This window comes from Somniosus microcephalus, chromosome 9 (genome assembly GCF_052327205.1).
Source record: "Somniosus microcephalus isolate GS21.2 chromosome 9, FLI_Smic_1.0, whole genome shotgun sequence".
Classification (NCBI taxonomy): Eukaryota; Metazoa; Chordata; class Chondrichthyes; order Squaliformes; family Somniosidae; genus Somniosus; species Somniosus microcephalus.
This window is the reverse complement of record NC_140995.1, coordinates 237,997,061-238,009,752: the sequence shown is the minus strand read 5'-3', so window position 1 is coordinate 238,009,752 and position 12,692 is coordinate 237,997,061. Positions and strand designations below refer to the sequence as shown.

The window sequence follows — 12,692 nt, the reverse complement described above, 5'->3', positions numbered from 1 at the left end:
TCAGTAATCTTGTTGTACGGGGACCCTTGGGTCAGAGCGATCATAACATGATCGATTTCTCACTCGAAATGGAGAGCGAAGAAATTGACTCAGAGACTAAGGTCCTGAATTTAAACAAGGGGAATTATGATGCCATGAGACGGGAACTGAGTAGGTCTGATTGGACAACGTTCCTGAGAGGACTGGAGGTAGATAAACAATGGCAAACATTTAAAGATAGAATGACAAAATTGCAAAAATTGTTTATACCAATCTGGCATAAAAGGAAATCTAAAAAGGTGACTCAACCGTGGATAACAGGGGAAATTAGAGACAGCATAAAATCCAAAGATAGGGCGTATAAAATAGCCAAAAAAAGCGCCAGAGCGGAAGATTGGGAACAGTTTAAGATAGAGCAAAGGAGGGCAAAGGGCATGATCAAGAGGGGCAAAATAGCTTACGAAAACAAGCTGGCGGAAAATATAAAAACTAACTCCAAAAGCTTTTATAAATATATCAAAAGGAAAAGACTGGTGAAAACCAAAGTTGGTCCATTGCAGTCAGATACGGGGGAATATATAATGGGAAATAAGGAAATGGCAGATCAACTAAATGCATACTTTGGGTCAGTCTTTACGAAGGAAGACACAAAAAACCTCCCTGGGATATCGGGAAAAATAGGGACATTGGCAAAGGAGGAACTGACGCAAATCAATATCTCTAAGGATATGGTGTTAAGGAAGCTAAAGGGATTGAAGGTGGACAAATCCCCAGGGCCTGATAACATGCATCCTAGGGTACTGAAGGAGGTGGCCCTAGAGATAGCGGATGCACTAAGGATGATTTTTCAGAATTCATTAGACTCGGGAACAGTGCCGATGGATTGGAGGGTAGCTAACGTTACCCCACTATTCAAAAAGGGGGGTAGGGAAAAAGCAGGTAATTACAGACCTGTAAGCCTTACATCAGTTGTGGGCAAAATGCTGGAGTCCATCATTAAGGATGAAATAGCGGAGCACTTAGCAAATGGGGACAGGATAGGACAGAGTCAACATGGATTTACAAAGGGTAAATCGTGCTTGACTAATCTATTGGAATTTTTTGAGGGAGTAACTGGTAGAATAGATGGGGGAGAGCCAGTAGATGTGGTGTACCTGGACTTCCAAAAGGCCTTCGATAAGGTCCCACATAAAAGATTAGCATGGAAAATTGAGGCTCATGGGATAAAGGGGAAAGTTTTGGCGTGGATAGGGAACTGGCTGTCAGATAGAAAACAGAGAGTTGGAATAAACGGCTCATTTTCTGAATGGCAGGCAGTAACAAGTGGGGTACCACAGGGATCTGTCCTGGGCCCCCAGCTGTTCACAATTTACATTAATGACCTGGATCAGGGAGTCGGATGCAGCATTTCCAAATTTGCAGACGACACTAAACTAGGAGGTGGGGTGGGCTCAGAGGAAGAGACCAGGAAGCTCCAGAGCGATTTGGACAGACTGGGCGATTGGGCGGATAAATGGCAGATGCACTATAATGTGGACAAGTGCGAAGTTATCCACCTTGGGTGCAGGAACGGGAGGGCAAATTATTATTTAAATGGCAATAGATTGGGAGAGGGGGAAGTACAGAGAGACCTGGGTGTTCTTGTACACCAGTCACTGAAGGCGAGCATGCAGGTGCAACAGGCGGTCAAGAAGGCAAACGGTATGCTGGCCTTCATAGCAAAAGGGTTAGAATACAGGAACAGGGATACCTTGCTGCAGCTGTACAGGGCACTGGTGAGACCACACCTCGAGTACTGTGTACAGTTTTGGTCGCCTCATCTGAGGAAGGATGTTCTTGCCATGGAGGGGGTGCAGCGGCGATTCACCAGGCTGATACCAGGAATGGCGGGAATGGCCTATGAGGAGAGACTATGTAGTTTAGGGATGTACACACTGGAGTTTAGAAGATTGAGAGGGGACCTCATAGAAGTGTATAAAATTCTGACAGGTCTAGACAGACTGGATGCAGAAGGAATGTTTCCCTTGGCGGGTGAAAACAGAACTAGAGGACATAATTTAAGGATAAGGGCTAAACCATTTAGGACAGAGATGAGGGGGAATTTCTTCACTCAGAGAGTGGTGAACCTGTGGAACTCATTGCCACAGAGGGCAGTGTACGCCAGCTCATTAAATATATTTAAGAGGGAATTAGATATATTTCTACGGGCAAAAGGGGTTAAGGGTTACGGAGAGAAGGCGGGGACGGGATACTGAATTAAAGGATCAGCCATGATCTCATTAAATGGCGGAGCAGGCACGAAGGGCCGAATGGCCTACTCCTGCTCCTATCTTCTATGTATCTATGTATCTATGTCACTGGGTCAAAACCCTGGAACTCCCTCCCTAACGACACTGTGGGAGTACCTTCACCACACGGACTGCAGCGGTTCAAGAAGGCGGCTCACCGCCACCTTTTCAAGGGCAACTAGGGATGGGCAATAAATGCCAGCGACGCCCACATCCCACGAACGAATAAAAATAAAACATGAATCACTGAAAGTTAACATGCAGGTACAGCAAGCAATTAGGAAAGCAAATGGTATGTTGGCCTATATTACAAAAGGATTGGAGTATAAGAGTAAAGAAGCCTTACTGCAATTATATAGGGCCTTGGTGAAACCACACCTGGAGTACTGTGTACAGTTTTGGTCTCCTTACCTAAGGAAGGATATACTTGCCTTAGAGCGAGTGCAACATAGGTTCACCAGACTGATTCCTGGGATGGGAGTATTGTCCTACGAGGAGAGATTGAGTAGACTAGGCCTATATTCCCTAGAATTTAGAAGAATGAGAGGTGATCTCATTGAAACATATAAAATTCTTACAGGGCTTGACAGGGTAGATGCAGGGAGGATGTCTCCAGTGGCTGGGGAGTCTACAACTAAGGGTCACAGTCTCAGAAGAAGGGGACGCCCATTTAGGAATGAGATGAGAAATTTCTTCACTCAAGGGGTTGTGAATCTTTGGAATTCTCTGCCCCATAGGGATGTGGAGGCTTAGTCGTTGAGTATATTCACGGCAGAGATCAATCGATTTTTGGATATTAAGGGAATCAAGGGATTTGGGGATAGTGCAGGAAAGTGGAGTTGAGGTAGAAGATCAGCCAAGATCTTATTGAATGGAGGAGCAAGCCCAGAGGGCTGAATGGCCTCGCCCTGCTCCTATTTCTTATGTTCTGATGTTCTTATCAATGCAGATGTTGGACTACAGAGATGTCAACAGGTAGGTACTTCAACTCGGGCTTAATGCTTCATCAGCTAAACCTTAACCAGATCTGACCTGTGTTAAATAAATTATATATTTATTTTTGTTGTTATGTTTTTACACTGAAAGAAGAATGATAAACAGTGACCAGTTACGCTGCTTCTTTGACAAAGAACAATCGTACCTCTGACAGCAAGAAAAAATTATTTTGCAGATATCTCGTATAATCCGTACAGATTGTGGAAATGCTTTGCTGGTCGGAGTCGGAGGTTCTGGAAAACAAAGCTTTACAAAGCTGGCATCCTTCATTGCTGGATATAAAATCTTTCAGATCACTTTAACCAGGTATGTAGAGATCATTTTCAGTAATGAAAATTTTAACTTATTCTTTAAGCACCTTTCACATACCAGACTGGATCAGTATTGCAAAATCACATAGTGTGCAATGGTCCTTAGTCACATTTATGTGCAAGGTACAGCTTCAGATTATCTGCTTTTAGTACTCAGGTGGCCTAGCAATTGATTACCACAGGAACATGCACAGGGTTTGCAATGCACGTTAACCCATACCATTTGAGGGAAATGCAGGCAGCACATAAAATCTGTGCTCTCTCCTCTTGCCAAGAGGGAAGGAAATGTAAGTGTTTCTCATGGTGTATAGAGCATTGGTGACCTCCCTGATACATTGGTGTCCAGTGAACTGTTGCTAATATCAAATGTTGCAGGCTGAAAGGGGCCCAGAGCATAAAAGTAGATGGTGACAGTGACCTTGTCAGCCACTGGCAGTGCTGTCCATGTCCTGATTTGATGTTACAATTGTGGCCGCAGCAGCTGACATAGCTCAGTAAAAACCTTCTTGGTAAAGTGAAGGTGCCTCATACTTTGCTCCTCAGTGAAGTTGAGGAACAAGAAGTGGTCCCTGAAAACCTTCTGTGGATATGACCTCCTGCTGAGTGCCCTGCTCCTCCTCCACCTCCTCCTTCCTCTCCTGGCAGCTTATGCTTCTCTGCCCTAGCCCTGAACTCACATCTTTCTCCAGTTTCTCTCCGATCTCCCCTCATGACCTCTCCATGCTCATCTTGTCCATGAGACTCACTTCCTGCTCCCTTGACCCTATTCCCACCAAACTGCTGACCACCCAACTTCCTTTTCTGACTCCCATGTTAGCTGACATTGTTAACAGTTCTCTCTCCTCAGGTACTGTCCCCCTCTCCCTCAAATCTGCCATTATCACCCCTCTCCTCAAAAAAACAACCCTTGACCCCTCTGTCGTTGCAAACTACCGCCCAATCTCCAATCTCCCTTTCCTCTCCAAAGTCCTTGAATATGTTGCAGCCTCCCAAATCCATGCCCATCGTTCCCGTAACTCCATGTTTGAATCTCTCCAATCAGGGTTCCGCCCCGCCACAGTACCGAAACGGCTCTCATCAAAGCCACAAATGACATCCTTTGTGATTGTGACAAAGGTAAACTATCCCTCCTCGTCCTTCATGACTTGCCTGCACCTTTGACAGAGTTGACCACTCCATCCTTCTCCAACATCTCTCCACCGTCATCCAGCTGGGTGGGACTGCACACTGGGTGGTTCCATTCTTATCTATCTAATCATAGCCAGAGAATCACCTGCAATGGCTTCTCTTCCCGCTCCCACATCGTTACCTCTAGTGTCCCCCAAGGATCTATCCTTGGTCCCCTCCTATTTCTCATCTACCTGCTGTCCCTTGGCAACACCATCCGAAAACAAAGTGTCAGTTTCCACATGTACGCTGACAACACCCAGCTCTACCTCACTATCGCTTCTCTCGACCCCTCCATGTCTGACAGCCAGTTCTGGATGAGCAGAAATTTTCTTCGATTAAATATTGGGAAGACTGAAGCCATTGTTTTGGTCCTCACCACAAACTCCGTTCCCTAGCCACTGACTCCATCCCTCTCCCTAACATCTGTCTGAGGCTGAACCACATTGTTCGCAACCTTGGTGTCATACTTGACCCTGAAATGAGTTTCCGACCACATATCCGCAGCTTAACTAAGAGCACCTATTTCCACCTCCGTAACATCCCTGGTCTCTGCCTTTGCCTCAGCTTATCCGCTGCTGAAACCCTCATCCATGCCTTTGTTACCTCTAGATTTGACTATTCTAACGCACTCCTGGCTGGCATCCCACGTTCTACCCTACGTAAACTTGAGGTCATCCAAAACTCGGTTGCCCGTGTCCTAACTCGCACCAAGTTTTATTCACCCATCACCCCTGTGCTTGCTGAACTACATTAGCTCCCGGTTAAGCAACGCCTCGATTTCAAAATTCTCATTCTTGTTTTCAGATCTCTCCATGGCCTTATCTCTGTAATCTCCTCCAGCCCCACAATCCCCCAAGATATCTGTGCTCCTCTAATTCTGCCCTCTTGAGCATCGCTGATTATAATCGCTCAACCTTTGGTGGCCGTGCCTTCTGTTCCATAGGCCCTAAGCTCTGGAATTCCCTGCCTAAACCTCGCCGCCTCTCTACCTCTCTTTCCCCCTCTAAGATGCTCTTTGACCAAGCTTTTGGTCATCTGCCCTAATTTCTCCTTATGTGGCTCGGTGTCAACATTTTTTTGTCTTATAATACTCCTGTGAAGCACCATGGGATGTTTTACTATGTTAAAGGTGCTATCTAAATACAAGTTGTTGTTGTGGTGGTGGTGGTGTCTTCCTTCATGCTACCCATGGCTGGAGCCAGATAATTTGTGAAGGTGACAACAACAGGAGTGCAAGAACAGCCAGACCTTCCTCTGTCCAGGCAAATTGAACTTTGACCAGTGCGACAACTCAGCAAAAAATGCTCAGAAGTCAAGCAGTACCCAGAAATAGTAAACCTGTAATAGTAATTGTATGCCCTGCATGATCCCTTTAAATACCACTTGCGAGAGAGCCTTCATGCTTTTTAGCTTCATGTTGTGCTGAGCGAGGGGCCTTCCAAAATAGCAAGTAACTTTGCACACTCACCCAATGATTATCTACCTCCTACACCAAGGTGGCACGCTGTGCACTTCCCATCGGAAGTGCGCGCGCATCTTTGCCACCATTTTGGCATGGACTGCTTCATTATCAGAGGAGTTGCAAATGGAACTGAACACTGTGCCGTCATCAGTGAACATCCCCATTTCTGACCTTATGTTGGAGGGAAGGTCATTGATGAAGCAGCTAAAGATGGTTGAGCCTAGGACATTGCCCTGAGGAGCTCCTGCAGCGATGTCCTGGGGCTGTGATGATTGACCTTCAACCACCACAACCAACTTCTTTTGTGCTAGGTATGACTCCAGCCAGTGGAGTGTTTTCCCCCTGGGTCCCATTGACTTCAATTTTACTAGGGCTCCTTGATTTCACACTCGATCAAATGCTGCCTTGATGTCAAGGGCAGTCACTTTCACCTCATCTCTGGAATTCAGCTCTTTTGTCCATGTTTGGACCAAGGCTGTATGGGGTCTGGGGCCAAGTGGTTTATTATTATTGAGCAGGTTATTGGTGCGTGAGAGCTGCCTGATAGCACTGTCGACGATCCCTTTCATCACTTTGCTGATGCTTGTGTGTAGACTGATGGGGCAATAATTGGCCACATTGCATTTGTCCTGCTTTTTGTGGACAGGACATACCTGAGCAATTTTCCACTTTGTCACTTAGATAGCGGTATTGTAGCTGTACTGGAACAACTTGGCTAGAGGTGTGACTAGTTCTAGAGTACAGGTCTTCAGCCCTACAACCTTTGCTGTATTTAGTGTACTCAGCCGTTTCTTGATATCTCATGGAGTTAATCGGATTGGCTGTAGACTGGCTTCTGTGATGGTCTCTGGAGGAGGCCAAGGTGGATCATCCACTTGGCACTTCTGGCGGAATGTGGTTGCAAACACTTCAGCCTTGTCTTTTGCACATGCATGCTGGGCTCCGCCATCAGTGAGAACAGGGATGTTCATGGAGCCTCCTCCTCCAGTTAGTTGTTTAATTAGACACCACCATTCATGACAAATGTGGCAGGGCTGCAGAGCATTGATCTGATCTGTTGGTTGTAGGATCGTTCAGCTCTGTCTATAGCATGCTGCTTCCACTGTTTAACATGCATGTAGTCCTGTGTTGTAGCTTCAGCAGGTTGGAACCTCATTTTTAGGTATGCCTGCTGCTGCTGCTGATCCTGGCATGCTCTTCTACACTCTTCATTGAACCAGATTGGTCCCTTGGCTTGATGGTAATGGGAGAGTGAGGAATATGCCGGGCCATGAGGTTACAGATTGTAGTGGAATACAATTCTGCTGCTGCTGATGGCCCACAGCACCTCATGGATGCCCAGTTTTTAGCTGCTAGATCTGTTCTGAATCTATCCCATTTAACACAGTGGTAGTGCCACACAACACAATAGAGGATGTCCTCAGTATGAAGACGGAACTTCGTCTCCACAAAGACTGTGTGGTTGTCACTCCTACCAATATTGTCATGGACAGATCCTGAAAGGTCTGGCTTTAAATTTTAGGCTGTGTCCCCTAGTCCTAGAAACCGCAACCAGCGGAAATATTTCTCTCTATCTACCATACCTGTTCCCCTTAACAGCTTGAAAACTTCGGACAGATCGCCCCTTAATTTTCTAAATTCTACGGAATACCACCCTAATTTGTGTAATCTCTCCTCGTAACTTAACCCTTGAAGTCCAAGTATCATTCTGGTAAACCTACACTGCACTCCCTCCAGGGCTAATACATCCTTCCTAAGGTGTGGTGCCCAGAACTGCTCACAGTGCTCCAGGTGTGGTCTAACCAGGATTTTGTACAGCTGCAGCATAACTTTTACTCCCTTGTATTCTAGTCCTCTAGATATAAGGGCCAGCATTCCATTAGCCTTTTTAATTATTTTCTGTCTCTGTTCATGACATTTTAATGATCTATGTACCTGGACACCCCCCCCAAGTCTCTTTGGACCTCCACTGTTTTTAGCTTTTCATCGTTTAGAAAGTACCCTGTTCTATCCTTTTAAGGTCCAAAGTGGATAACCTCACATTTACCTACACTGAAATCCATTTGCCACAATTTTGCCCATTCACTTAATCTGTCGATATCCCTTTGTAATTTTATGCTTTCATTTACACTGCCTACAATGCCGCCTATCTTTGTGTCATTGGCAAATTTGGATATACGACTATCTATCCCATCATCCAAGTTGTTAATAAATACTGTGAATAGTTGAGGCCCCAACACAGATCCCTGTGGGACACCATGAGTCACGTCCTACCAATTTAAGTACCTACCCATTATCCCTACTGCCTGTCTCCTGCCGCTCAGCCAATTTCCTAACCAGGTCAATAATTTGCCCTCAATTGCGTGGGCTTTTAGCTTAGTTAACAGTCTCTTATATGAGACATTATTATCAAATGCCAATAATCATTAGTTCAGGTTCATAAATAGGAGGGTGTGACTGTTTACCGAGATGGGTAGCAGGGATTTAGGAGAGGTTGAAAAGGAGGTCCCACAGACACTGGTCCTGTCCAACAGGTACGAAGTACTCGCTACCTGTGAGGACATGAGAAAGACTGCAAGGAGGACAGCCACGATGCAGACCAAGGCACCGTGGCTCAGAAGGCTATCCAAGGGGGCGGGGGGGGGAAAGAGCAGAATAGAAATGTGGTAGCAATAGGGGACTCTATAATTAGGGGGATAGATCGCGTCCTCTGCAGCCAAGAACGAAAATCGCGAAGGGTGTGTTGCCTACCCGGTGCCAGGGTAAGGGATATTTCACGGCGGCGAGAGAGGAACTTGTAAAGGGAGGGTGTAAATCCAGTTGTCATGGTCCATGTTTGAACAAATGACATAGGTAGGAACAGGGAGGATGTCCTGTTGAAAGAGTTTCAGGAGATAGGCTCTAAATTAAAAAGCAGGACCTCGAGGGTAATAATCTCTGGATTATTGCCTGAGCCATGTACAAATTGTCATAGAAGCAGACAGATCAGGAGAATTAACATGTGGCTAAAGGGCTGGTGTGGAAAAGAGGGGTTCCTTTTCATGGGACACTGGCACCAATTCTGGGACAGGAAGGAGCTGTACCGATGGGACGGGCTCCACCTGAGCTAGGATGGGACCCGTGTCCTAGCGGAAAGGGTAAATAGGGAGGTGGCAAAGGCTTTAAACAAGTAAGAAGGGTGGAGGGATCTACAAGAAACGTAAGCAGCCTAAATATACACAAAACTAGAAAAGTGAGCATAGGAAAGAATAAAGTAAGGGAGGACATTGATGGCAAGGGAGCAAATAGAGTTATAGATTAGGAGTCTAAAAATATAGTTAAACATAAAGTGAGAGGAAATCCTATTAAAAATGAGTTAAACTATCTACAGCAATGTACACCGTGTCCGTAATAAAACAGGGGAACTGGAGGCAATCATGCGTTGGAAGGAACCAGGCATAGTAGGGATTACTGAGACATGGCTAGAGAAAAATCAGGACTGGGAATTAAACATTGCAGGGTATAACATATTTAGAAAAGACAGAGAGGGAAAAAGGGGAGGTGGAGTAGCTGTACTTATTAGGGATAACAATGGCAGTAGAAAAAAGGGACATAGATATCAGCAAGACATAAATAGAATCCATATGGATAGAGATAAAAGATAATAAAGGATCGATCACACTAATAGGTGTAGTCTACAGACCACCTAATAGTGAAAGGGAGGTGGAGGAAGAAATATACAGACAAATTAGAGAAATGAGTAAAAAAAATAAGGGGAAAAATTCGGTTGCTTTGCGCCTTCCGTTAGTAACCGGGTGCAAAGCAACTAGAGCCCAAGCACTGCGCTGCCAATGCCTTCCGTGAAATTTAGCGAGAGGTTAGCGCCGGCGGTAGCCGGTAGCGGCTCTGCACTTCCGGCGATGTCGTCATCACTGTGCGCAGTGCACCGCTCGCGCCCCGGCCACAAACTTGGCTAGCACCCCCTGACTTACTGCCGGACGCTATGTCTGACAGGGTCAGGGTGGCATTTTTGCGGCAGGGGCGGCGATAATTAAAGGGCATGTGCGGGGCATCCATTTATTTTTTGGTCCACCTACCAGCGCCTGCCCCCTCTGGCCTCCTCCATTGGGGTGGCGGCCGCGATCGGTCAACCTCTTGAGTGCCGGGCTCCCCTCTCCCCAGTGGTCCAGTAGGGCCCCGGTGTGCGCTGCACTAGGCCCCTCCCCTTTATTCAGGGGAGGGAGGTCTGCAGTACCGCGGCACATAGCACTACGATATTCAATGGGAGCGCCCCAAGAGGGAGGGAGCGCGAGCCAATTTTCCCCCCATAGAATAATAATCATGGGGGATTTCAACTACCCCGATATTAATTGGACAGAATAGGTTGGTAAAGGAAATAAGGGAATGGAGTTCCTACAATGTCTACAGGACTCCTTTCTAACCCAATATGTAAAAAGCTCTACAAGGGAGGATTCGCTATTGGATCTAGTTATAGGGAATGAGCCAGAGCAGATAAGAGAAGTAAAAGTAGGGGAACATATAGGCAATAGTGACCATAATATAATACATTTTTAGATGACAATAGAGAAGGACATAAGTATGACAAAAACCAGGTTAATAGGTTGGAGAAAAGCTGATTTTGATGGGCTGAGAATAGAACTTGGGAAGATAAAATGGGCAACAATATTGGCAAACAACGATATAGAACGACAATGGGAAACACTTAAAACAGTGCAGGAAAAATATATTCCGCTAAAAGGAAAGAACGCACTAAGCACTAATGAGATTCCATGGATGAAAATGACATTAGGTAACAAATGAGGGTAAGGAAAGAGGCATACATTAAGTACATAGACAGCAAGGGAGTGCATGATAAGAGAGAATACAAAAAAATTAGGAGAGAAGTCAAAAAAACAATTAAGAAAGCAAAGAGGAACTACAAAATTAAATTATCAAGGAACATAAAACAAAAGAGTAAAATATTTTACAGGCGCATCAATAAAAAAAGGAGGGTTGGGATGGGATAGGGCCATTTAGGGATAGACAGGACAATTGAACAGGTAACGATAGGGAGATGGCAGAAATATTAAATCATTATTTCGCTTCGATATTTACCAGTGAGATAAAACAGGTGGACGTGACATTGGATAATGAGTAATGGGATACGTGCATTTAAAATTAAAAAAAGAGGATATATTAAATAAACTAATCAAACTCAAAGAGGAAAAAAGCCCCGGTCTGGATGGATTGCATTCATGCATTTAAAAAGAATCTAGGGAAGAGATAACAGAGGCATTACTACACATATTTAATAATTCATTAGAAAAAGGTGTAGTGCCAGAGGACTGGAGGGCAGCTAACGTAATACTTATATTTAAGAAGGGGGATAGAACATGTCCAGGGAATTATAGACCAGTCAGCTTAACATCATTGGTAGGAAAAATAATGGAATCCCTACTAAAGGAGAGAATAGAAGGACATCTAAAAAAAAAGTATAATAATGAATAGTCAGCATGGATTTCGAAAGGGAAAATCTTGCCTGACCAACCTTATTGAATTTTTTGAAGAGGTAACAGAGAAAGTAGACAATGGTATTGCAGCAGATGTAATTTATCTAGATTTTCAAAAGGCCTTCGATAAGGTACCCCATAATAGACTAATGAATAAGGTCAGAGAATGCGGAGTCAGGGGACAAGTCGCAGAATGGATTGCTAGCTGGCTTCAAGACAGAAAGCAGAGAGTAGGGGTAAAGGGCAGCTATTCACAGTGGCAGAAGGTGGGTAGTGGTGTTCCACAAGGATCAGTGCTGGGACCACTGCTGTTCACAATTTACATTAATGATTTAGACTTTGGAATCAAAAACACAATTTCTAAATTTGCGAATGATACCAAATTGGGGGGATAGTCAATACTGAGGAGGACTGCAACAAATTACAGGAGGACATTAAAAAACTTGTAGAATGGGCAAATAATTGGCAAATGAAGTTCAACACAGATAAATATGAGGTATTACATTTTGGTAGGAAGAATAGGGAGGTCACTTATCACTTGGAGGGTGCGAGTCTAGGTGGGGTAGAGGAACAAAGGGATCTCAGAGTACAAATACACAAATCACTAAAAGTTGCACCACAGGTTAGCAAGGCCATAAAAAAAGCAAACCAAGCACTAGGATTTATTTCTAGAGGGATAGAATTGAAAAGTAGGGAAGTTATGCTAAACCTGTATCGAACCTTAGTTAGACCACACTTAGAGTACTGCATGCAGTTCTGGTCACCATATTACATAAAGGTTATAGAGACACTGGGGAGGGTGCAGAGAAGATTTACAAGGATGATACCAGAAATGTGACTCTATACATATGAGGAAAGGATGAACAGGTGGGCCTCTTTTCTCTTGAAAAAAGAATGCTGAGGGGTGACTTTAAAATTATGAAAGGTTTTGATAGAGTGGCTACAGAGAGTGTTACCACTTGTGGGGAAGAACATAACTAGAGGCCATCAATATAAA

General features: G+C 44.8%; 1 protein-coding gene across 1 annotated transcript in view; it reads left to right on the top strand.

Annotated features, from left to right (window-relative positions):
* The window catches only part of LOC147113152 (dynein axonemal heavy chain 8-like), a 1,456,516-nt gene that overhangs the window by 847,153 nt on the left and 596,671 nt on the right, over nt 1-12,692 (top strand). Inside the window, exon 34 of the mRNA XM_085998053.1 lies at nt 3,439-3,569. Coding sequence (XP_085854179.1) covers nt 3,439-3,569 — 131 coding nt within the window. The remainder of the gene's footprint in view (nt 1-3,438; nt 3,570-12,692) is intronic.